The sequence below is a fragment of the Abramis brama genome (assembly GCF_963993115.1).
Source record: "Abramis brama genome assembly, chromosome: 1".
Classification (NCBI taxonomy): Eukaryota; Metazoa; Chordata; class Actinopteri; order Cypriniformes; family Leuciscidae; genus Abramis; species Abramis brama.
Genome location: NC_139963.1, coordinates 73,013,856 through 73,041,620, shown reverse-complemented (window position 1 = coordinate 73,041,620; position 27,765 = coordinate 73,013,856). Strand labels below are relative to the sequence as shown.

General features: G+C 39.3%; 1 protein-coding gene across 1 annotated transcript; it reads right to left on the bottom strand.

Moving 5' to 3' along the window:
* Positions 1-15,591: 15,591 nt before the first annotated feature.
* On the bottom strand, positions 15,592-27,165 carry LOC311095062 (uncharacterized protein). The gene is made up of 11 exons (XM_084133386.1): positions 26,788-27,165; positions 26,154-26,459; positions 25,667-26,056; positions 25,085-25,204; positions 24,961-25,002; positions 24,666-24,719; positions 24,513-24,587; positions 16,815-16,843; positions 16,649-16,723; positions 16,436-16,507; positions 15,592-16,328 (listed from the first exon to the last, which is right to left on the bottom strand). The coding sequence occupies exons 1-11, from the start codon at positions 26,846-26,848 to the stop codon at positions 16,215-16,217; spliced, it is 1,338 nt and encodes a 445-aa protein (XP_083989512.1). The 5' UTR covers positions 26,849-27,165; the 3' UTR covers positions 15,592-16,214.
* Between the last annotated feature and the right edge of the window lie 600 nt (positions 27,166-27,765).

Here is a 27,765-nt window from a genome sequence, read left to right as displayed (position 1 = left end):
GGGGAGGAGGGATTTTCAATGTGAATGTTCATATGGCCAAGTATGATAGTACTGGAAGATGGAGAGCAGAGGGAGGTGAAGAGGTCATGAGTCTCTGCGATAACGGATGGGGGAGGTTTGGGCGGCCGGTAGATCAGTACTGTGTTTATCTTGGAGGGGGGTTTTGATTTGAAAGCCAGATATTCAAAAGAGGACACATCAGGTAGAGACAGAGGAGAAAGCTTGAGAGCGTCGCGGTGAATTTACGGCAGGCCACCACCTCGACCAGCGAGCCCTGTGCAGGTAACTGTATCCAGGGGGACAAGCTTCATTTAGTGATGGAAAAACCTCAGGTTGGTGCCAGGTCTCAGTGAGGCACATGAGGTCAATATCTTTCTCAAGAATATGATCATGTATCAGGCTAGGTTTATTTGACAGGGGCGTTAAGATGTGGTATTTGTGGTCAGTAGACCTCCGTATGGGGCGGAGCAGGCTGAGATCCACTCCTCTCCTTCCATCACACACAGCATGGCGTAGTCTCGCGGTGTTCCCGTTGAGTCAAACTGCACAGAGATGCTTTTTCCCTGTTCCTGTTTGGATTTCCTGTTTGGAATGCGCATGCGTCGCGTCTGAACGCGTTGTTGTCTTTGGAGCTCCATCGATTTGATTTATAATTCTTGATTTTACAATTTAAACTTACTTACAACAAACATTTTCTACTTTTCCTCACTGAGAAGCACTACTGCTCAAACCTCACGCGGACTGTTGAGCAGACGTGTCTCAAGCCTATTAGTGATCCAACGCTGGATACTCTTATAGGTTACTCCCGGGGATCACGGCTGAAAGCGTCTTCTCAACACTCACTTACCAACATTTTTTTTTCGCCTATCGTGCGTCTACTCTACACCCGTACCACTAAAAAGACGGATTATATCTAAGACGTTTGTCAGAAATTAGTATTAATATTGATAGCATCACTGGTAGTGTCGTTGCTAACTTACTGTCCATCTGTTAAAATGGCGAATATATCAGATGTAAGTAGTCTACCTTTTGGTGCAGGTGAAGACACATTTGAACTTCACGCGGTGCAGTCTGAGCTGGAAGCTGTTGAGAAACAGATCCACGACCTTTTAGTGAGACAAGCCGAGCTAATAGACCGGCGGTTAGCTCTTGAAACATCACGCGCCGATGCACACAAATCAGAGATTAATGTTACTAACCGGCTGACTCCGACCTCGTCTACTCCGTGCGTCACTCAGCATCGGTCCAGAGCGCCAAGGTCGTGATCAGCCATGGTCTCGTTCACTCCGGCTCCAACACGCCACCACGAAGCCCGCGTCTTCCGCTGAGTCAGATCTAGACCAAGACCCTCTCCGACCTTCCCGGTTTTCGAGTTATCCACACAAAACCGCTTCTCCCCTCTTCGCGAAACAGAACGCGATGCTGTGATCATCGGTGATTCCATTGTTCGACACGTACACGCTACATTAGGTAAAAATAAGGTGCACAGACGGAAGTTCTGGAGAAAGACTTCAGGAATCTGATCGATACGGCACGCAGCACATCGCCTGATATAACGATCATTGTGTCAGGACCGCTTCCCACGTACCGTCTAGGACATGACAAGTTTAGTAGATTATTCGCACTAAATGAATGGTTAATGTCATGGTGCAATGAGCAGAAACTGCTCTTTGTAAATAATTGGAATCTGTTTTGGGAGCGTCCTAGGCTTTTCCGTGCTGATGGCTTGCACCCAAGCAAATTCGGAGCGGATCTTCTGTCGGATAACATCTCCAAAATGTTAAATACCTTTTGACTAGTAACCAAAAGTCCAAACCATAGTCTCTGCTGCACCAAATTAACTGATATAAATACTAGTGTAGAACATTGCATAGAAATTGTATCTATTCCTCGTTTAGTTCGATCAAATAATAAATCTACTGCAGGATCTAGGAAAAAATTTGTTGTTATTAAAACAGAAAATGTTGCTATTAGTAAACAAAAACAATTTCTAAAGCTAGGTCTTTTTAACATTAGATCACTCACACCTAAGGCAGTTATTGTAAATGAAATAGTCACAGATAATAGCATCGATGTACTTTGCCTTACTGAAACCTGGCTTAAACCAAATGATTATTTCGGTCTAAATGAGTCTACTCCATCAGAATACTCCTATAAGCACGAGCCCCGTCTGATTGGTCGTGGCGGCGGTATTGCAACTATCTATAGAGATTTTCTTAGTGTTACTCAGAAAATGGGTTATAAGTTTATTTCATTTGAAGTACTTGTACTAAATGTTAAGCTCTTAGATGCTAGAAAAACATCCCTATTATCTGTAGCCTTGGCTACCGTATATAGACCGCCAGGGCCTTACGCTGAATTCCTAAAAGAGTTTGCAGATTTTCTCTCAGATCTATTGGTCAATGTCGATAAAGTATTAATTGTTGGAGATTTTAACATACACGTAGATAATCAAAATGATACGTTAGGGGCTGCGCTTATAGATTTATTAAACTCCTTTGGGGTCAAGCAAAACGTTACCGGACCAACTCATCGTTTTAATCATACACTCGATTTAATTATATCACATGGAACCGATCCAACTGATATAGATATCATTCCACAAAGTGATGATGTAACTGACCACTACATGGTAACTTGCATATTACATACCCCGGTAATATATCATGCTGCGCCACGTTATCGATTAGGCAGAACAATCCTTCCATCCACCATAGATAATTTTTCAAATTGCTTATCGGATCTGCCTCAGCTGCTGCCTGAACCTAAACAAACAGATGAACTAGAGGAACTAACCATCACTATGAGCACCATTCTCTCTGGAAAATTGGATATTGTTGCACCTATGAGACTAAAAAAGGTCAGAGAGAAAATTAAAGCACCATGGTACAACAATACTACGCGTGTTCTAAAGAGAGAAACCCGTAATTTAGAGCGTAAATGGAAACAAACTAATTTAGAGGTCTTTAGAATCGCTTGGAAAGACAGTATGTCACGTTATAAAAAGGCCCTAAAAGAGGCCAGGGCTGAGCATCTCCGCAAACTAATAGAAAATAACCAAAACAATCCAAGATTTTTATTTAACACCGTGGCTAGACTAACAAATAAACAAGCGTCACCTGAACAAAATATTCCGTTACAGTTTAGTAGTAATGATTTCATGAATTTTTTCACTGAGAAAATAGAAAACATCAGAACCACAATTGTAAACGTTCAATCCTCAATCACGCCTTATAACTCAGCCTCGTTTATCACCCCGCAAGAACAATTACAGTGCTTTACAACTGTAGAACAAATAGAGTTAAATAAACTTATCACTTCCTCTAAAACAACAACATGTTTATTAGATCCCATACCAACTAAACTATTGAAAGAAGTGTTACCTATAGTGGAAGAGCCTCTCCTCAATATTATTTACTCATCTTTATCATTAGGTTATGTTCCAAGAACATTTAAACTGGCAGTTATAAAACCACTCATTAAGAAACCACAATTAGACCCAAATAACCTAGCAAATTATAGACCCAATTCAAATCTTCCTTTTATGTCCAAAATATTAGAAAAAGTTGTGTCTGCCCAACTGGGCTCTTTCTTACAAGAAAATGACACCTATGAAAAGTTTCAGTCTGGATTTAGGCTGCATCATAGCACTGAAACTGCGCTCGTTAAAATCACAAATGATTTACTTTTAGCTTCTGACCAAGGCTGTATCTCAATATTAGTTTTACTTGATCTTAGTGCTGCGTTCGATACTATAGATCACACAATACTCTTAGATCGACTACAAAACTATACCGGTGTTCAAGGACAAGCATTAAGCTGGTTCAGATCATACCTATCTGACCGATACCATTTTGTCTATTTAAATGGAGAAAAATCGATCATAACTCCAGTAAACTATGGAGTGCCGCAGGGATCTGTGTTAGGCCCTCTATTATTCTCAATATATATGCTGCCACTTGGAAATATTATAAGGAAACATGGAATTAGTTTCCATTGTTATGCTGATGACACTCAAATCTATATTTCATCACGGCCAGATGAAAACGCTAAATTATCCAAATTGACAGAGTGCGTTAAAGATATAAAAGATTGGATGACGCGCAATTTTCTTTTATTAAATCCAGACAAGACAGAGGTAATACTTATCGGTTCAAAAAACCACCCACAAAACCTCTTACAATACAACTTTAACATAGTAGGGTGTCCTGTTACTTTATCCTCTACAGTAAAAGACCTGGGTGTTATATTAGATTGTAACTTGTCTTTTGAAAATCATATTTCTTGTTATAAAAACAGCCTTTTTCCACCTTAGAAACATTGCTAAGCTACGTAATATGCTATCAGTTTCTGATGCAGAAAAGTTAGTTCATGCGTTCATGACCTCGAGACTAGATTACTGTATTGCTTTATTAGCTGGTTGTCCTGCATCCTCAATAAACAAGCTACAGTTAGTCCAAAATGCCGCCGCTAGAGTTCTAACTAGATCAAGAAAATTTGACCATATAACACCAATTTTATCATCACTACATTGGTTACCTATAAAGTCCCGTATTAATTATAAGGTATTGCTACTGACTTATAAAGCCCTAAACGGCTTAGCTCCAGTCTATTTAACGGATCTTCTATCGCCCTATAATCCATCGCGCTCTTTAAGATCACTAAATTCGAGGCTTTTGGTCATACCTAGGATATCCAGATCCACCAAAGGAGGGAGAGCATTTTCACATTTAGCTCCAAAACTCTGGAATAGCCTTCCTGATACTGTTCGTTGCTCAGACTCGCTCTCCCAGTTTAAAACTAGATTAAAGACGTATCTCTTCAGCCAGGCATTCATATAATACTTTTAATCTTACAGTTAAATCCGGTCTCTAGTTCATAAACGCCAGAGGAGAACTGGCCCCCGACTGAGCCCGGGTTCTCCCAAGGTTTTTTTTTCTCCATTAGGTCACCTGATGGAGTTTTTCGGTTCCTTGCCACTGTTGCCTTTGGCTTGCTCAGTTGGGGATATTTGGGGATATTTAATTTAATTAATCAATTCAACAATACTATTGATCAGCATTACCAAACGTGGATGTTTTACACCAGAAACAAACACTGATATACTATTTTATTTAATACTGTGAAGCTGCTTTGATACAATCTGTATTGTGAAAAGCGCTATATAAATAAAGTTGACTTGACTTGACTTGTTCCCGGCGATATTCCTTCCCACGGTGGCAGCGCTCTGATGACGTGTCCGCGATGCGACAGGAAGGGCAGCGGACCAGACGGACCAGACGGGGCCGGAGTCGGGAGGCTGGATGTAAGTAAACTTTCTCCGTGAGTTTCCAGCTTTAAGCTGCGTTAGGGTAGCGGGTCCGTTCGCTGGGGCAAGAATCGGCGATGGCTCCGGGAAGACAGGGCGGATCCATTGGCTGCATACGAACCGGGCAGGGGGAGAAAGTCCGAGGCGCGATTTAAGTCGGGCGATCATACCGGCTCCTTTCCCACGTCTTCTAGAACGCTTTCTCAGGGGTGGTGGGCACGATAGTCGGTGTTCGGATCCGCTGGAGAGAGACTTTTGGTCGCGGCCCCTCTGAGGAGAGACTGTAGGCATTCGGCGCGGGTGATCGGGGATATCCGCCAGCACCGGTGTTTGCTGGAGGAACAGTGGGCGATCAGATGGCAACCATCTTCCTCAAAATGGTTGAGGTATCATTCAACTTGTGCTCTCGCGAGAACTCTGGATTACCAGGGTATATAGTTCCCTAAATGGCACTTATAATGAGTGTCAGCTAGAAGATCCAGTCCAAGCTGATCTGAGAAAGCATGAGCAGATAAATATATATATCACATATAAAATTATGGTCAAACACACATATATGAGCACGATGCTAAACTCCAGAATCACATGAGCTGATGAGACACAACCAACAGATGATTTTATTCTGATGTTCATACAATGATCAAGAGTGAACCCAACACTGATTATCATGAATTATGATCCTCGTCCTGTTGATCAAACACATCAGACATATTTTATATAATGATCAAGAGTAGGGTTGGGTCAAAACGCAGATTTCTGGTTGAAATATTTGCCCTCTGGTAAAATGCAGCAACCCTGTCCAAGGAAAATGCATATATTTTATTTGACAGTTTTTCTCGATTGTTTACACACATTTTCTGAAAGCATGCCTCATTCTCTCAGAACTCTACACACAAATCAAAACACACACACACACACACACACACACACACACACACACACACACACACACACACACACACACACAAATCAAAACACACACACACACACATACACACACAAAATGGGCAAAACCCCTCAATTCTCCTGCAAAAGAAAACTTTACATTCAAAACAATGTTATTTCTTCTCAAGGTATTTTGTTTTCAAATGACACACACAAACCATCATATGAATAGACATTTATAATAACCAGTTGAACACTGATGTGCTCAATATGAAACACTGATGAGTGGGAAACACTTCTTCTTCATTCATCATAATGACTTAGGACTTTTTTTGTGCAGTGTCACACTTTCTACAGACAGTACATACATAAGTGTTGTAAAATATTTGAGAATATTGTTTTTATACTAAGAACACACAAATACACGGTAACAAATATATTTTATTTTTCCCACAGAAACTATGTACACAGTGTACATCCCAACCAACACAAAGCTGCACATACAGTGGTCAAAACAACAGAAGAATTGACTGTATACAGTTACAGTAAAATAGATAAATAAACGGTTTCGGTCTTTTATGCTAAAGCTCTGATTGCTGATTGTGAAACTGTGTGACGGGTGTTTGCCCATGTGATGAGTCCGTGTGTTCCTTGTGAAAACAAGAGATTTTCTGCATTGTGCCAAAAGCAGAGAATTGTGTGTAGAGTTTTGGTAAAAGTGTAGCCTGGCAAGCCAGACCTACATCAAGATGTTAGGTCTGGAAACTCACCATAGTCACGGCACAATCCGAGGGGCGGGATAAACGGCTGTCTTTCAAATTCCCTCTGCACGCAATATGACAGCGCTTCAACCAACCAGAGCGTTTTCCCAACAGCGGAGCTTAGTTGATAGATTCAACTTTTGCCATATCTGGCCGGCAAAACGACGAACACATCTTCCTTTTTTTAAGAATGACTTAAGTGTCGTTCTTTGCTCTTTTCTCAAAGAAAAAATTAACTCCAAGTCCTCCAGAGTCGCGGCCAAAGCCGATTCGAAAGACCGTTGTTCTCCATCAGCAGCCGCCATTCTTTGTTTTCAAGTAGCAGCAGCCAGGTAACCGTCGCAACTCTGTCGTGTATGTTAAGCCCGCCCCCGCCTACTCTATACACAACGTGATTGGCCTGACCCAATCTGGGTTTTTGCAGCGAGAAGGTTTATTGAGAGTTGCTAGACGTACCTGGCTGCGAAATACATTTTGCTGCCGCTAGGGTGCGTCTAGATTTCTAGGCTAGAAAAAGTGTGTTTTAGAGCTGCAATGTGAGTGTAAAGCAGGAATTGTGCTTGTAGTTTAGCAGGATTGGTTCAGGGGGTTGGTGAACGAGTTACATGTTGTGGTCATTGTGTCTCAAGTACCAGTATTTGTGTGTAAACAATTGAGAAAAACTATAATACTTCAAATGAACTGAGGAGGGCTGCAATACGCCATTGTCGCTGCAAATATCAGCAGATGAAGAAGAAGAAGAAGAAGAAGAAGAAGAAGGGCCGTTTCTCAATACCAAGCGGGAACAGGGGGGCATGGATTTCTATTATTTTGAAGGTACCCCCGGGCGCCGCCATTGGCTAGCGGACCCCCACCTGCTGTTAGCATCCCATTGACTCCCATTCATTTTGGCGTCACTTTGACAGCGACTAACTTTACATCTGAGGCGTTTGAAGACTCCATTTGTCCATTATTTATTTCTAAAGAAACACGACAATGTATAAAATGCTCCATTACCTTGTAGCTTACGTTATTGCCCCGTAGAAGCAGTTTTTGTAAAAGTAGGCTAACGATTGCGTCATAACCACACGACTCTCTGTCGCACAGTTGAGAGATTACCGTATGGGCGGGAGGAGAAGCTCGTGGGCAATCGCCCAGAAAACACAGAACGTTGGCGCAACGTAGCCAACCTTCTAACAACGTTTTAACAACATGACCAAAAGGTTGCTGTAACTACGTTGTGTAGTAAAGGTTGTTACAGCGTTGTCACAATGTTGGCATTAAACCACCGTTCAGGGCCATTGCTTAAGGTTGTGCCAACGGTGACTTGACAACCACTGGACTACATATGTAGGCTACTCGTCACTGCCATGAAGTGCGAAAATCAGACTTTTAAATTCAAACCACCTGTTGTTGGGCTCATTGTGTTCTCATCTCATTCATCATCGAGCAAGGAATCGTGACGTGAGTATTGCGTTTAGCCTACCTCAGCTATCAAACACAACCTACAACTTTAATTTCTAATGTGATTAATGTAGCATCGCTCGCACTGTTTAGTTTTTCGTTTGATTTTTCCGCTATTTAGTCTCATTCGTTTCTTTACTCCTCTGGATTTATGGATGTTTCCCCGGTGACACCGGCTTTCGGCTACTGTCCGCCATACAGACTCGGTTTTGTTCATTAAATGTTCTGATATGCCTTTGCTTTTTATGTTTTATTTTTTATTTTTTAAAGTTGTATATATATTTTTTTTTTCACAAATGTATGACTTTTGGAAGTGCAATTTGATTATATGCAGTTTTAATAAAGTTGAATTAACGAAACCTTCTGTCATTTTTACTCTTCAAAGTGTAGGCTACACTTGCAGGTGTTGAGAGCCCCATTAAATAATAATATAAACAATAAACGATAAAATGTATATTATTATCTAACAAAATACACCATATAAAAATGTTGTCAGAACGTCATCTCTCAGTTGCTGAATGTCGCGCAACAACGTTGCTACAGCCCTGTCGCGTCTTACAATTCTACGTTGTTACAATGTTGCGAGCACGTAGACAGCGACGTTGCCATAGCAGAAATGCAACGTGCCAGAGACGTTGCCACAACGTAAATGTGTTTGCTGGGCGGGGGGGACGTGGAGGCAAAATGACAATATAATTAATCAGAATACCAAGCAAAAGTTTCTCCTGCTCCAGCTAATGGACACCTCCTACTCACACTCTCCGTCTCTGCAAGTTTCGGAAGGGAATGAATTCAGATTTCTCTTGGCACAGCTACTAGAAGACAGACGGGTTGCTCACGTCACATCTACGTCGTCAAGCTCTGTTTGAGTCTGCATGTCAGGAACGGAAGTCCTAAAAATCGCAAAAAAATGGGCTTCACTTGTCTCAATTGAGTTCCAATGAGATGGCTCTGTCCACTTCTTATACTGTCTATGCTCAATACCAAGTAGGCAAACTTCGGTAGTTCGGACTTGCCAAGCGGAACAGCGGCGTTCCTGATTGCGTCACTCAGCTCGCTCTGGATACTCCCGTCATCTCTTTATGTATATTTTAGGCAACAATAAAATGAAATATGGTATAAAATACAACTCTCGTCTTTTCATTTAAAAAAAAAATCTTAAACATATTAATGGCTACATAAATGTGGTTCAGGCAAGCGCGTACATTGATTATCTTCACTGCATATTTGTAACAACACGAAATATAAAACAACCCTGCTTTTTTTTTCGTTTTAAAAATATGAAACATATTGATCATTAAAACTGACATTTAACAAAAAAAGACTTGTGTCGTTTTATTTTATTATACATGTACATACAGTGAAGAGAATTTACTAAAATAAAAAAAAATAAAAAATTCTATATATTTTAAAATATATAAAATAAAATTACACAACCCCGTCTCTTTTTGTTATGTCAGTTTTAATGATCAGTAATATCCAGTATGAAAACATTAGTAGCCTAAAAGGTATAAGAAGCTATACAATGAGAAATAAAGCAAACAATTCAAACATAAGTCAGTTCTCTAATAGGCTACAAAGTTGAAGTTAAATAACCGAAATATATAAAGTTGTGAAACTTCATTTTGCCAAAACGATTTGTCATACTATAGATTAAAGCTGCCGTCAGCAACATTTTTTTGAACATATTCAGTGTAATCAACACTATAATCCGACAGAACAACATAAATAAGGTGGTTTTAGAAAAAAAAACAAGCTTCTAACTCCACCTGGAGCGTGTTATTTGTTTTGCAAAAATCCACCGCTCCCGCTTCATCGGGTCCAATCAGCGCAGGGGGGTGTGAGATCTGACTGTCAATCACAGGTCGTGCACACCATGGTGCACACGCCACAGATCCCACTCCCCCCTCGCGCACGTTACAATCACATGCACACGCCTGAAGTTCGCGCAGTAACGAAGAGTGATGGCGGAAAAGATTCCAATTCCTCGGTTAACCTCAAGAGCTAGGAGGTCAGAGCTTGCAACATTTCTTCTCGACAGGTAATTGTGCTTTATCAACCATTTACTTTATAAGTACTCCATGGTGTTGATCGATGCTGACGAGACGCGTTCACAGAACGGTGTTCGCCTGGATCTCACAACTCCGAAAACGTCTGATGCATTTTTCAAATAGGCGCTCTCTTTATAAATAAACCACAGATTTGAGCTTTACACAACTACATTCTCGCCTGAAACACAATTACATTTTGTGACACAATAACAGTAGTATTGTGATATTACGCAGATTTTCTCTGATGCTATTGACTGGTTAGTGCGACATGCATTCTGGGATACCGGGCTGTCTCAAGTCCGCACAAGTCACCTCTCGATATCGAAACTGAAAGAAAATCTGATCATAAACCACATAGTTTTGCTCATATTATTGTTGAATAAATGGTTTTCAGTGCCAATCTATCAGCCTCACCATTCACGACCTGAAACACACCTACAATCCTCTTACATTTCACTTACATGCTGTTTAAATGTGAGAAATCCATGTCATTTTCGTGTCAAACCACATTCCAAAAAATCTTATCACTTGTTCTAATTCCTTTTTATTATATAATTTTAGATTTATATCTCTACTTATCTTTTTATTTGTAAAGAAAATATTTTTGGTTTTCTCTACAGAGAATTTATATCACCCATTCATAGCTGTTTGCATTTTATTAACAATATAATCCACATTTCTGCCTCTAATCCAAAGTCATCTGTCTGAGGGAACGATGGTTTGCTGAATAAAGTCCTGCTCCCGCATAAACACCAGCATTTGATCCGTTTCTGACACTTTATGAACCTGAACTGACTTTATCTGGACAATAACTTTATTCTAGAGCTGTTATAGAGACAACACAACCCCAAGCCAAACAATTAATTTCCTATTATCACTGTAAAGCCGCTTTGGAACAATCTACATAGTTAAACCCCTTTATAGATGAAGAAGACTTGACTGTGTGAGTGTTTCTCTGAGTGTCCGGCAGGAGGCGCCACATCCTCTCCACTCTCACTGATGACGCGTGATCTTCCGCTCCTGTGCGCTTCTAGTACAAAGAATACATCAATCAAAGGGGCTTTTTAAATCAATTTAAATGTATCCAAAAGAGAAATCAATTTAAGGGCTTTCTGAATTGTTTTTTCTTTTTTTTTTTAGAATTGCACAAGAGTTTAAACTCATTCATCCACTGATTAAAGTTGGGTTTAGATTTAAACCATCTGCATTTATGAATGAAAAACTTTCCAAAACATAACAAGAAATTAATAACAAACTCACAATCTTTGTTTTCCAGACAAACACCAAACCTAATTAACTTCACCGTGAGGGGTGGCATTTCAACCCTCCTAGACCTTAACCAATTAATATCACAATAAAAGAAGACATGCTCGAACTTTTCAATATTTGTTTCACAAAAAACACAAACGGTATCAACCGTTCAACCGTATCAAAATCTTTAAGCACATATTCCCGTCTAATTGGGTTTGGGTAATAAGTCTGTAAAATAAAACTTCTGATGATTTGTGCAGTTTTTATCACAGAAATCTAAGGAGAGCTGACTCAGTTCTGGGAGATTTTAGAGTACAACGTGTCTTCTTTAAAGCTACACTGTGCGATATTTTCCCCCATCTAGCGGTGAAATTGTATATGACTACCCAGTGAATATTAGTTTCTGTTCCTTTCAATTCCGAGGGCGTTTTAACTCCTACGGTGGTCGTATTATTCCAGTAACGCGGCTTCCAGTTCGACTTCGTCCATGACGATAATACGTCTAAAATGAATAAAACTACAGGACAGATGTCAGGAGGCAAACGTCACCCGTGGAATCGGCTATCCCAGCATAATCAGATTAGGCTACATTGTGTACAAAGTAAAAGCAATTAAAAATAACTCAAATTTACAGTGTCCTTTTTTATATAGCTTAAAAAATTGCGCCTTTAAAACTCTTCATCACCTGAGATCCGTCGCAGCACAGATTTATGTTACAAGGTAAACAATACTTTTTCACCATTGACGCGAGGATGAAGTTATACTAAAGGTCGCTCTGGCGTTATGCACAACCATGCTATGGTTAGACAACTATAAAACTTTGAGTTTACACAAATAGGCTGAATTACCTGTCGAGAAGAAAGCAGGAAACTTCCGTTTTAAAATCTTTGCTCCTCATGAGCTCTTTCCATCTGGGAAATTACTCCAATATTGACTATGGTCTTGCTGATTTGTCTGTGGCGTTGACATTTTAATTCTCTCTTTCAAATGTGAGTGAACACACACACACACACACACACACACACTATCTTTCAAATCTGCCGGCAGTCGCGAGTAATCTCGCCCTCGCATTCGTCTCGGTGTCACTGAGTGTAAAGCGCGAAAGGCGAAGCTTGAGTTTCTAGGTCTGTCCCTCTTTGGCGAATGTATTTTCAAGATGGAGGGGCAACATGGCTGCCGGCATTCGGGCAACTTGCTCGTATGTATTATAAATGGCAGATTTTATGCTTACGAGAATACTTTATTAGTTGGAGGAAGTAATTATACATGAATGAGCACATATACTTTTGATAGAACAAAGTGTTTTTTGCTAAGAATCAACTTAAAAAGTTACACAGTGTAGCTTTAAGTCACCGGCCATTGGCATGTGTGGCAAAAAGTTGGTGTGTAAGGATAATCTAGGACTGCATTATCAACCAAATTTAAGCTGGAATGGTGAATTGGCTCAGCATTCAGAAATCACGAAGTCTGAATAAAATATTAATATGCAGAGTGTGTTTCCCTGAACTCCGGGAGTGGGGTTATGTGTCGTGGATCATGAGAAGGAATGACAGATGAGACTCTCTTGTTGATTGTAAGTTGTTTTGTTGTTGTAAAACTCTTTTGTTTGTTTGTTTGCAGTTACCGGTTGGAAAGTGTTGTTAACTGAATCATTCAGGCAAACGACCTAGACATCTGGATTAAACTGAATCACACAGCACAAGTCTTCTGAGACGCGTCTCTCTGTAGGCAAGAGCGTGGTTAGCTGGTTCCCTCTGACGTCACAACTTCCAGTAGGAAGATTCAACTGCAGTCGCCACTGTTCAGCCTGAAGAGGGCAGCACTCAGACGTTTTACACCATATATTGTAGAATTAAAACACTAATGTAAATAAAGTTACTTGAATCAATGAACAGCATTAATAAAGCCCCAGTCTTACAGATCACTAACTAAACTAAAGTTGTTTTAGGGTTTAGTTACCCTTTAAGGTTTAGTGTATTTAAACCTAGAAAGTGTAATGTGACAACATGCCCCATAGGTGGGGTCATTAGTATTTTAGATTGTCTTGTGTATTGTTTTGATGAGAACATTTTAATCTGTCATAATGTCCATATTACAATATTAACTTTTTTATGTAAAATAATGGCATTTTTTAATAATTAAAAATAAACAAATGTTTGAGTTTGTCAACAAACACACTACAAAACTCAGCTATACAGCATGATTCAAAATATAACAATAATTAATCATTTTTGAACATTGATTCTCAATATTTATTGGCCTTTTTCTCATGTTCTCAGGCCTATTATGTTTTCTCATGCAAAATATATTAAAATATAATATGAAATATAAATATGAGAATTTATTATAGTGTTAGTATTATTATTATTAAATTGAGATATCTAAATTATACTGTATAACAGTCATATACAGAGCCGATCCTGACCTCCCTGGGGCCCTAAGCGAAAAAAAATTAAGGGGCCCTCCTACCTGACTCACACTAAATAAACAATAAGTAAAATTTACTTTTTTTTTTATTTCACACGCATATTTTTTAAGTTAATTTCACATATGGAATTAAGTATACGTTACTTAACTAAGTTAGGTGAAAGAATTTTAACTTGGCTTGTAAAAGGTTGGGTATCAATTTAGTTGAAATTTCCTTTGCATTACATTTCACTCAAACAATATAATATTAAATTATACCGCACATTTATGGTATGTGCTTTACTTGGGAAATCCATGTACTTTATACTATAGATATTTTGTGAGACACCATATCTACATGTCAGATGTTAAGCATAATGTGAATGCAGAGACCTCAATACTTGTAGACAATACACAATGCCAATAACATTTGATAGAAAATGAACTCCAAATGTCACAAAATGGCAAGTTACTAATCCTGACAACAAAAGCAATGATAAAACTGTATATACAGCTGGAAAACAGTGAAGAATTAACCTTGTTAATTAATCAAGGTTCACTGCATGATTGGCCCCAAATTATCAGAATTTGTATTTTATTACGTAGATATTTAAGCTTTTGTTTACTTGCTGAGTAATAATATTATAAAGGTAATATAATAAAGGTAATTCCTGATATCAGAAATAGACAGTGTTACTAGTAAAATATTAAGTATTCACACTTCAAATAGAACAAATTGAATTCTTGAAATCACAAATGCATCCTGTGCTGTGAATGAATAAAACTAGCTAAAACTGCCACAGCATGTCACTGTGTTTTAAATGATAACAGCAATACTTAATACTTGAAGGTTATTATTTACTGAGGGATGTGCATCCATATTGACCAGTATGTCCAGTCAATCAACATCTTAATTGCAATAGACTATAAAGCCAATACATTGTTTTCCATCTGGCATTGCAGAGTTGTAACTTAACCTTGACTTGGAGAGTAGATGATCATTGTCTTGTTTTAAAAGTATGTGTGCCTACGCCTATAATGAGGATTGTCATCCCGCTAGTGTAGTTTATTTTGGAAAGTGCGCGTTTCATTTCGTGCACGCGCATATGAACGCATCATGTTAACGTGCGACGCGTTATCTTTTCCCAGCTGCAGTTTATAAACAAGCAAACTCAGTCTACCTGATTGCTGTTCCCACAATTCACTCGCATGGTGTTTTTTCCTCTTTCTTCGTGACCAGAAGGATAGTTCCGCTTCATTTTCTCATTTCTCAACGATGTTGTAAACTTTGATTGACGCGCTTTGACACGAGGGGGAGGCGGGGCCTTGAGTAATTTGCGGGGCCCTACGCAGCTTGCGTAGTGTGCGTATAGGGCGGATCGGCTCTGGTCATATATTATCAAGTTAAACCCATAGGTGTCATGTCCCCACTACTTTTTGAAATGGCTGATTTTGTCCCCACCACAAAAAAATCAAGCGAACCAAGAAATGTTAAAGGTTTATTTGCACAAAATAAAACATGCAATGCAGTTTAGATACAGAAAGAAACAATGTACATTGTCCAAAAAAAGTATGGACCACTTTATGGTTTCCATGGTGCCGCGTCATTGCTTGTCACGTGACACACCGCAGCAACAACAGAGCTGAATGAATGATGATCTGCTTTTATGTCATTTTTCCTTTTTTATTCCAAATATTCACAAATTTGTTAGATATGGCATGAAATATCACAAAAGTGTTCACAAGTGGAAAAAAAAGTCATATATGACATTTAATTGTGACATATACACACTGCAAAGTCAAATTGTTTAATATTTTATGACTATATAATGTGAGCAGACACTGATGTAATTCTCAGACGGACGTCTCTCTGTAGAAGAAACAGCGGATATACAAGCTGAAGCAAGAGGATCATTTCAGCATGAGCTTCTGCATTAAGGTTTTCAGACAGAAATCCAGCGGATAAACAGACTATCGACTCATGGAAGAGGCTTGTGAGACGCAGAACAAATATCTGCTCGTTCACACACACACACATATAATTCCTCCAAACCCCAGAGCGATGAAATCTTCCCGTCTGCTCCTGATATGAGGAGCTCATGATCTGGATCAATAATGTTGATTTGTGAAGGTCTTGCTCTTGTTCACAGAGGCGTAAAGTTCTTCCTGCGGTTGATCTCCTCTTCCTCTGATGGCAGCATAAGTCACTGTATCATCATGATCCTGAAAGAACAGATTCTGTCCATCAATGTTTGAACCCCAGCGATTATTATTATTATTAGAGCATTCATTTATCTGAGAGTCAAACTCATGTGCTGGTATCTACTCACACTGAGTGATTTTACAGGCTTTGTATTGAAAGAAGTGACCTCAGAATAAGTCACATGATCATCTGTCTGCTCCTAAACATCAATGCAAACAAGCAGAGAGTCAAGTTTAACACACAGAACAGACATATCTCTCACTATGATATGTAGAATAACACAAAAGCCTTTAGTAAATCACATTATTGAACGTAATGTTTGGTGATTTAGTGGACTCACATTGGCTCTTGCCGCGGGAGGAATGGACATGTTGATCGTCTCATACGTCCCTGTATGTTCATCCTCATCTTTGACCTTCAGAACAAACAGTTAAACTGCATGAGTGACACTTTATTGAGCTTTAAAGACATTAATCAAATCTAAATCACTGCATTACTGAACTCACCGCAGAGTCGCCAGTCCCTCTTTTATTATCTGAAAACAAGTGCCTCATGAAATATGAGTATTTATGATCAAACACACATGTACAAAACACAGAATCTTAACAATAAGATTTTGTTCAATCATTAAAGCAGGGCTCAGTAGCTTCGGGATTTCTTCGCTGTATTCTTGCTTTTTGCTCGCAGATTTCTCTCTAGAGCTCCCCCCACAGCTTCGGAATAGATATTTGACAACACTGTTGTAAAAACTCTTTGGTGATTCTCAGACACAGAGGCTAGTAGATCAACGACATCAAAGCAGAGGGGACATTCTTTAAAACGTCTTCTTCATTCGGGTTCGAACAGCGTGAGGGAGCGCAATAATGACAGTATTTGAGCAGATTTCTTTTGGCCATAAAGCAATTGTTTACATCGCGAGACCTGATATCACGCGATACTTCCTGACGCGGCGGCCGCCGGCCCGCCGGCTCAAAGTTGCAAATGCGGATTTTCCGCTCACGGGCACCAGGGGGGTGCGAAACGACCACCATTCAACCCAAAATAAGTAATATAACCATTCCAATGACTCCGAAGCTGTTCAGTTAAGGTAAAAAAGTTACTTAGTTCACCTTTAAAGTGAGTGATAAAAACGTCTCGGTTACGTAACCTCAGCTCCCTGAGATAACGGGAACGAGTATTGCGTCTTTGCTCGATGCTAAGGGGGAATCTGTATTTATCAGAATTTTGGAGCCTTTAAAGCTACAATATGCAAATTTTTGTCCACTAGAGGGCGCTACATTCCAAACAACAACAACGGCGTAGCTTGATGACGATGTGAAGGAGCGTGGAATGATGGGAACTGTCGTTTTAAACTCCACCGTGGATGTAAATCAGTCAGACGGGAATCGAAAAATCATTTTCATGGATGAGGCTAAGTTCTATTTTTATAATGACATGCTTTTTGTGGCGAGGGGGGCGTGGTTCAGCGCGGTCTGTAATGGGAGAGAGAAGAGACGAGTGGGACGCAAGTAGGTCAAGTGCAAATGACGAACACCTGTGTCTTATTGCTGTGATCCGCGTGGAGAGACCGCTTATGAACCGTGCTGGAACGAGAGAGACTGAAGAGAAAATTGGACGCAGAGAAAAAAAGCCGGTGGATCCGAGCTCTCATTTTTTAACTGTTTTGTGCCGTCGCGGTTGCCACGGTGAATGCGCGTTGTGCGCGACTTTTGTTTGTTTTGCTTTATTTTAATAAAGTACGAGTCCCAGTCACGCCGACCCCTGTCTTCTTCCTTCCTGACTCGTGAACCTCATCACACTTTTATTTCATTAAAACGAATTAACCGCAAGAAAAGGCAAGGCAAGGCAAGGCAAGTTTATTTATATAGCACATTTCATACACAATGGCAATTCAAAGTGCTTTACATAAAAGAAATTAAAATAATAAAAAGAAATAAGAATAATTAAAACAGTTAAGAAAAATAAAAAAAATAATAAAATACAGTACAGTGCAAACAGTCGGACGAACAGTGGCACAGTGCTCATTCCGTAAATGCACAGCTAAACAGAAGTGTTTTGAGTCTGGATTTGAATGTGACTATTGTAGGAGCACATCTGATCTCCTCTGGAAGCTGGTTCCAGCTGCGGCTGGCATAATAGCTAAAAGCAGACTCGCCATGCTTTGAGTGAACCCTTGGTATTTCTAGCTGATATGATCCTAATGATCTGAGTAATCTGTTGGGTTTATATTCAGTGAGCATATCTGCAATGTATTGAGGTCCTAGGCCATTGAATGATTTATATACCAGCAATAATACTTTAAAATCAATCCTAAATCTAACTGGGAGCCAGTGTAAAGACCTGAGGACTGGTGTGATATGTTCATATTTTCTAGTTCTGCTCAGAATCCTGGCGGCAGCGTTCTGTATGAGCTGCAACTGTCTTATGGTCTTTTTGGGAAGGCCAGTGAGGAGTCCATTACAATAATCCACCCTGCTGGTGATGAAAGCATGCACAAGTTTCTCTAAGTCTTGTCTGGAAACAAAGCATCTAATTCTTGCAATATTTTTCAGATGATAGTATGCTGATTTAGTTATTGCTTTGACATGACTACTGAAACTAAGGTCTGACTCTAGTGTCACACCAAGATTCCTGACTTGATTTTTAGTTGTTTGACCCCTAGAGTGAAGGTATGCGTTCACCTTGAGAACTTCATCTTTGTTTCCAAATGCAATGACTTCAGTTTTGTCTATGTTTAACTGAAGAAAGTTTTGACACATCCAACTGTTGACTTCGTCAATGCATTGGCACATGGAGTCAATGGGGCTGTAATCGTTAGGCGATAGGGCTAAGTAGATCTGTGTGTCGTCTGCATAGCTGTGGTAAGCAATTTGGTTCTTTCTCATTATTTGGCTCATTGGGAGCATGTACAGGTTGAACAGGAGTGGCGCAAGAATTGAGCCTTGAGGGACTCCGCATGTCATGGATGTCCACTCAGACTTATGATCTCCTATACTCACATAATAACCTCTCCCATCTAAGTATGACCTGAACCATTTTAGGACTATCCCAGAAAGCCCCACCCAGTTTTCCAGCCTGTCCAGAAGTATGTTATGATCGACAGTGTCAAATGCAGCACTGAGGTCGAGTAACACCAGCACTGATAGTTTGCCTGAATCAGTATTTAAGCGAATATCGTTTATTATCTTTATGAGCGCTGTCTCTGTGCTGTGGTGCGGTCGGAAACCAGACTGAAAATTGTCAAAGTATCCATTCGAGCTTAAGAATTTGTTCAGCTGATTGAAGACAACTTTTTCAATGATTTTGCCTGTGAAAGGAAGATTTGAGATCGGTCTATAGTTGCTTAATATAGTCTTATCCAGATTGCTCTTTTTCAGGAGGGGCTTGACAACTGCAGTTTTCAGGGAGTTTGGAAAACTCCCAGAGCGAAGTGAGACATTTACCACTTCTAGAAGATCTGCTTCTAAACTGTTTAACACACTTTTGAAAAATGATGTGGGAAGTGTGTCAAGAGCGTATGTTGATGTTTTAAGGTGCTGTACAGTTTCTTCCAAAATTTTGCCATCAATTTCTTTGAAATCAGACATAGTAACTACTTTCTCAAAAGTAAGGTTTAATACTATATTGGTTGTCATAGATGTTACTGTATGTCGAATTCATTGTTGTGATAACGCGGCACAGTTTTACGTGTTCTAAACAATTGTTGTAAAAGTACATTCGAACATACCCACATTATTTGCCAAAATACTGATTAATCTTTATGTATAACACATGCTATGTTTATTTACATGGCCATAAACACCAGACGTGATAAACAATGTCAATAAACTAAACACAAACCTAAAGCAATAATACTTCCCTTTCCCCTTACATAAACATAACTAATGCTACATTTGGAAAATATAAAATTAAGCATGTTTTTGTCGACAGAACCAGCTGCAATCGGTAAAGAATAATTGTGTTCCATAACGACTGCACGAAACAAGCTAACGTTTGTTGCTTGATAGACGCTACAACTACAACTTCCGCATTTGTCCAGGACTCCACGCAGTACAAGGCTCGAGCGGAAACCGAGGGTAACGCGGATATGACGCAATTGACCGGCGAGTCCCAGCTCCCCCCTGCTCTAACGCCCCGTTTCCTTGGTTAACCCCCTGAGGTCGGCTATCGCGCCGGCACGATAGGATCGTTTTTTTTCTTATCAGTGCAAAAAAAAATCTAAATACTAATATTAATTTTTATCTTATATGCTTGTGTTATACATCAATCGATCCTGTTAAGTGTGTATTTTTTTTGTGTATACTCATAATAAAAACAAAGTGTTGTGCTTTTCGCCAAATAAAGAAAAATAAACATGATGCGCGTTCTGCCGTCTCTCTCAATGTGAAACTCATTCTGAAACGCGACAGAAAATGACCTGTAACTCAGCGAATGTTTGTCACACAGACTTAACCCTCTGGGGTCTGGGCTGTTTTTGGGGCCCTTGAGATGTTCTGACATGCCCTGACATTTGTGCTTTTTTCATTTGCTTATAAACATATTAATGGCAAAAAAAATTAAACACTATTTAGCACAAACAGGGCTACCATAATATGTGAGCCACAAGAATGTACATGTCTGCATTTTTGAGAGAGTAATGTTTATGCATGGTTATTGAAAAAACTAAAAACTAAAGTTTCTGAAATAAGGCCATAAAACACATTCTAAATATGTGCCATTAAGACTTTTGTCTAATGGATGTCATCACCTAGTGTTTTTTCTTCAAAATGATGTGAAAATCACCCTGCCTTATCATTCACATAACACAATACATTGATTTGAATTTTACTAAGCACTTTCTGTTTGGAAAGGCCATATGCGGAGTGGGCGTCAACGATCATGCATATTTAGTGGTTCACACTTGAGGAGACAATGGGGCCTGCATACTTAATTAGCCATTCATTCAGGTGAGTCACTGAGCCACAAGAATGCAAGAGCAACAGTTGGAAGCATCTCAATTCTTTTTTATTTTTCCACATATTGTGCTTGCAATTTGGCCTATAATATCCAAGGAAAACATGTCTAGTAATTGTGCAGTTAATTCTCATACTGTATTTTCAGTTTTGGAATTTTTATCCTCTCCCCAAATTTGTCACTAATAAAACACAATAAAAATTATTTAAAGAAAAGGCTTATATTTACATTTTAATAGTTTGTTTACATCTACCTTGTAAATATATTTTTTTATTAAAAAGGTTACAATTACAACAACAATTCAAGTGTAATCTTTCTTTGTAAAAACTAAAGTATACATTTAATCATACATATTTCAAAGTTAAGGATTTGATTGATTATTTGATAACTTTATTCTTGACAAAACATACTATATTTAACATGAGCAAATATTGGCAAACAAAAGCTTATTTGAGGTGGCAGATATTTTACAGTAAAAATGTATAATCTATCCAAAACTAATCAACGAAATGTTGTCTTTCATATGTCTGTAACATAGGTCTTTCATTTTTATTATAAGAAATATAAATGTTAATTTGCAGTTTAATACGTTGCTTATACAAATACATTTTATTTCAACATATTTCAGTCGATTTTTACTCAGTATAGCAATACAGTTTGCTAAAACCGAAACATTCATTCACAAACAGAAACGCCTGACTGTAACGTTGTTTTTATGAAATATTAGGGCATATAAATGTTAATTTTCAGTTTAATACGTTGCTTATACAAATAGCCTACATTTTATTTCAACATATTTCTGTCGATTTTTACTCAACTCAGTATAGCAATACAGTTTGCTAAAACATCATCATTCATTCACACACAGACGCAATTTAAATTTAAACTGTCTTTTTGCGCATCTCTGCGGCTGCCGTTCATTCATTCACAGAAACGCGATTAACTTGAGAAGGAAAAAAAAACTTACTACATATTCGGATCCTCTCTCCTGCAATATTCGCACTCTGAGGTAGATTTTCCATTATTATTATTTCTCACAGCGCTGCCAGATGGTGTAAACACGTAGTAGGCTACAATGATATGATTAAACTTGTGTGTTTTCTCGAGCTGATATTGGGGCGTTCACAGGATTGCGCGGATTGCCTCAGCCATTTGCGTTTGAATAGCACGCGCTCTCCGTGGGCGGAGTCACATTACATCTGAATCAGCTGTAATTAGCTCGACTGGAATCGCTCTCTTTTAATACAGATTTCACAAAATGAGAATATTTGTTTTTTATATAAATTACCTCATTTAAAAGAAGAGAATTCAAGCTTCATGCCTGTGTGTCTGTATGTCTGTTTGACTGAGTATTCGCTGAGTTATTGTTCATTTTCGGACGCGTTTCAGAATGGTCTTCACTGACAGAGAGAAAGCAGAACTCGCATCACGTTTATTTTTCTTTATTTGGCAAAAAGCACAACACTTTGTTTTTATTGTGAGTATACACAAAAATAATACACATTTAACAGAATCGATTGATGTATGAAACTTGCTTGTAATATCAAAGTCCACAGAGCAAAATTAATTTCTTTTGAACTGAACTGAAAAAAAGCGAGCTGGTATCGCCGGCGATACCGTCGACCCCAGGGGTTTAAAACACGTCTATACAACGCTTGGAGTCTCTATTTTTAAAATATGTAAATTATATAAAAAACAAATATTCTTTGTTTAAGTAATCCGTAAGAAAGCAGCGGCATGTACAGTTTCTCAAACGCATCCTAATTAACTATAATGTGACCACACCCACGCGCGCACGAGCGATTGACATGCAAATGATCCACGCGGCCAATAGTATGTTGTAAGTAGCTGAAATAAGCACAAATGTCAAAACATCTCTAGGGCCCCAAAAACACCCCAGACCCCAGAGGGTTAAAATTGCAATTTTCTCACGATTTAAAAAGAGTCGAAAACATTTGGGATATTGTAAGTAATCAACTTAACAAAATATATAACACTGGCCTTGAGATTATGGGATATTTTAATGCAAAATTCTTGCATATTGTACCTTTAATTAAAAACCGCAGCACCACTGCAGAGCCATAACAGCGCAGCGATCTGAGCGCGTCAGTGGGAACTGCATGAACCTATGGCGAAGCAGCGTGTCTGTGTGAGCCAATCGGGGCGGGGCGGGGCGGGGCGGGGCGGGGCGGGGCGGGGCGGGGCGTGGGGGGGGGGCATCTGTATATAAAACCAGCTCATTTCGCCAAAGGAATCATATTTAATTAAAGGGATACTTCAGGATTTAGCATTAAGCTTTGTATTAGTAAAAAACCTGTAGTATTTTCGAATTACCGTGCTTTCCACCCTCATATCCCCCTGAGACGAGAGATTTATGTATTTTTGGCCAGAGGCGAGAGACTACAGCCAGTAGTAGGAGCTGTCCCACATGTGTTCAACCCACCCATAAAGGTATCTCACTCACAGAATGTACACACAGTGTCAGCCATCTTTATTTGGAAGCTAAGCTAGCAGGCTCTTGTTCTGTGGAGAAAGATGAGTAGTAGGGGTTAACATCCTCTTTTTCCCAGACATGTCCAGCCGTCGAGATTGTCCAAAATTTTCGGCTTTTCTGGATTCGGCTTTTACTTCTACAGTCGCCATTCATTGTTTACATGCACAGTCTAACTGAATTCATCACGATTGCTGAATTCATCCCAGTATTCAATCACATGGCGAGGCGCGCTGTTTGAATGCTGAATGGAGAATGATTGACAGCTGCAGGGGAGGGAAGACGAGCTTTCCGAACTTTAATTAAATGATGTAAATATACTTCTCCCAAACATTAAGCTATGGACTGGCTTCAGATGACTTTGAATATATTGCAGGAAAACTTAATTAGTGCTTGTCTGTTTCTTTCGGTCCATGACTCCCTCTTGTGCCGTAGGCCTTTAAAAGCGCGCAATAATCACGGTTGCCTGAAACAATCGCGGTTAGATCAAATAATCGCGATCAGATGGTTATATAATTATCGCGACATGCCTACTGATCCCTATGCCGGATATGAGCTGCTTTAATAGGCAGATGCCCCGCCCCCTTCTGCAGGCTCTGAGCCGTGATTGGCTGCCGCAGACACGCCTCTTCGCCATAGATTCATGCAGTTCCCACTGACAAACCTCAGATCGCTGCACTGTTATCGGTGTGCAGTGGCACTACGGTTTTGAGTTAAAGGCTTCAAAATTCAGTGAAAAGGCGTTTCCCTCATAACTCACCAGCTGTTTTTCTGCAGATCAGCCAGAGAAGAGCCAGAAGGAGAACAGCGACTGCAGCGCCAGACATCACTGTGACTGAAGAAGAGATCGAGCAGAGTCAGAGACGGACAGGGCAGGACAATTATAGACAGACAAAACACTGTGATTATGTACCTTTTGTGATTGAATGATAAGAGTCTGTGTCTGGTGTTGTTGTATTAGCTTGAGCTGAAAAGGATGATTGGGGACAATTATAGACAAAGACAAAAACCATCGGCACAGATGACGACCGGAATGTGATGTCAATCAACTCTTACATATTTCAGTGAGGTAAAATATCTATATGGTAACATTCATATTTTTTATAGAATTATGTTAGACTGTTCTGTGAATAACATCATCAACGGCTTAAAGCATCATCATCATCATCATCATCATCATCTTCATCATCATCATCATCATCATGTACCTTGTGTAGAAGGACTCACTGCTGTCGTTGAATCAGCTGGAGCTGTAAAGGATGAATGTTTGGATGAAAATCAAATATTTACAAATACAATGAAAATAAATCTATTTATACAGTGATCATGAACCTGGTGTAGAATCTGCTGCTGTAGTTCGGCTTGATGTCTTCTCAGAGTTTGAGCTTCTGACTGGAGTCAGTGTTGGTGAAGCGACTGGATCTGCAGAAGATGAATGTTCAGACGCATCACCTGTAGGACATTAACATCATATGTTCATATCGATCATGACCTGCAGTTTGTGTTCATCATCACAGTTTACAGTGGCAGTAGTTGAGAAGAGACTGTACTGTATTACTGTATAACTGTATTAATGTGTTACTGAATAATCTATTCCTGGTTTATATGAGAGTGAAACACAGTTGAGCTTCTGCAAATACACCTTCAGCTTGAATGAAGGACATAAGCCTTATAATTCCAAAAGCCGACCTCTTACATGGGTCATACTAGGCTTTAATACACTCGTCTGATTTATGCAATATATCATGTATGACCCATGTAGGAGGCCAATATTGGGAATTATAAGGATTGTTATGCAGTTTATGATTTTGACCACTAATATTTTACAACTCCAAAACGTATGAAGCCATCAGAAAGAGTAGAGCCAATCTGTGGAAGTTTTCACAAATCTGTCAGAAAAGAGTGTTTTCTCACCTGAATACTTGACAGTGTATCTGACTGAGGTCTCGAGTTGATTTCCCTGAGTAAGCTGACATCTCCACTCTCTGTTGTCATCTTCATTCAGGAGTGATGTAGTCAGAGTGATGTTACAGTGATCTTGATCTGATGATGATGATAATATCTGATATCTGGAGTCTGTCTTCAGATCAACACCAGTCTGATTCACCCACAACAGCTCAACTCCTCCAGAACTGACCCAATAATCACAGGAGCGTCTAGCATATGAATACAACCAACAGGAGAGAGTCACAGAGCGGCCTGGACTGATCTCAGTCTGTGAGGATGAAGATGATGATGATGATGATGATGATGAAGAAGAAGAAGAAGAAGAAGATGATGATGATGATGATGAAGACACTGAAACTGAACACAAGACACAAATCACAGACTCTTCAATCATCATCTGAGTTTAAAGGGAGAATGTGCCCTTTTTAAATTTATCACATAATCATAAACTTACCATGAAGAACACGCAGATAAACATCAGCATCAGGTCCTTGTTGTTCTCCATTCACATATTGTCTGCATCTGTATAATCCATAATCTTCTCCTGTGACGTTCTTGATGTACAGAGAGCAGTCAGACTCCAGACTCAGTCTCTCATGTCTCTCTGTGTCTTTATTCTTTATCCCTCCAGTAATCAGTTTAACTTCTGCTGAAAGTCTCTTGTAGATCCATGTAGTTGATTTGCAGTCAGAAAGAGTTTTATTACAGGACAGAGAGACATTTTCACCAGAACTGATGAACACATAAACTCCACTGGATCCTGAAACACAGTATATCTCAGTGATCATTATGATATAATAAATGAAACCACAGCAAACCACACACTCTCCAGAATAAACTATTAGTCTTTATAAGAGAGCTGTTCAAATCACTGACACACTCTTAATATGAAGATAATTCTTCATCATCAGATGTTTGAGTGACACTATGTCCAGTATCAGGAATAATACAGTATGATCTGTGTGTATCAATACACAACTCTGAGATCACAACGTGAATGTGTGCAAGAATAAACTGAGCATGTTCAAATGAACTCTTTCCAGACTAATTCCACTAAATGTCTTTAGAGAAAATACAGATTTCTTTACCTGTGAGAAGTGAAGAGAGAATGATCAGTCCCAGCAGACACAGATCACACTTATCAGCCATTTTCTGTTTCTGTCAGTCTTCCTCTTCATTATATATAGTTATAGCTCTTGCTCTTCATTATATATAGTTACAGCTCCTCCTTTAAACATCATCAGCTCCTCCTGTGGTTATTAACTTCCTCTCATCTGACAGCCTGAGATGAAACTCTGAGAAGTGTTGCTGAGTGGATTTCAGTGCAAATGTATTTTTCATTATTGCTCATGTAGCAAGTGGCTCGATTCTTAGCGACTACACCAGCTCGAAATAACGAGGAAACACTATCTTTAACTAAATAAAGACACACGAGTAAGTTCCACTTAGAGAGGGCAAGAGGCGTGAGTTCCCGTTCAAATTTTTTTTTTTTTTAGTAAAGCTAAAATAGTTGGACAGCAATCATTTAAAACTGGAAGTGACCAATCAAATCAGGTATTGGTTGAATGAAACAGAAAAAAAGAAACACACACAACTGGAAACAGAGATAGATGAGTGGCGGGAATCTGAACAAAGACATGTGACAAATGACAAGAGCCTGAAAGTCCATGAAAACAACACTAAACAGCACATAATGTGACACACACTGGCTCAAACACACTTACGCTCAACGCTTCAGACTGAACTCAATGAACAGGCTCTACTTTTGCATTACTGTTAGTTTCACTTCCTCATTTTAGAGTTTCCTGCATGCAGTTCAATTCTAGAAATAAAATCATTAAATTATTAGTAATAAAATTGGTTTACTACTGAAACGTTCTCCACCATCCATGACAATGACAATGTCTTCTGGAAGAGTTTCTACACATGGATTATAGCGTTCTGCTTTACTCTCTCCAGCCCTGAGAATATATCAGATCCAGACTCCTTTATCAACTCAAACACCAGTTCATTACTGGCCCTGAGCTTCTTGACACATTTCACATTCAACAAATGAGGCTTGCTAA

What these genes read in the sequence shown, in the direction of transcription:
- LOC311095062 (XM_084133386.1), bottom strand. Translation starts at nt 26,848, where the DNA reads ATGGCTGATAAGTGTGATCTGTGTCTGCTGGGACTGATCATTCTCTCT. An exon ending in GATCTGCAGAAAAACAGCTG is followed by an intron (nt 16,844 to 24,512) that starts GTGAGTTATGAG and finishes ACTTGTTTTCAG; the next exon opens with ATAATAAAAGAGGGACTGGC. An exon ending in AGCCTGTAAAATCACTCAGT is followed by an intron (nt 16,329 to 16,435) that starts GTGAGTAGATAC and finishes CTGTTCTTTCAG; the next exon opens with GATCATGATGATACAGTGAC.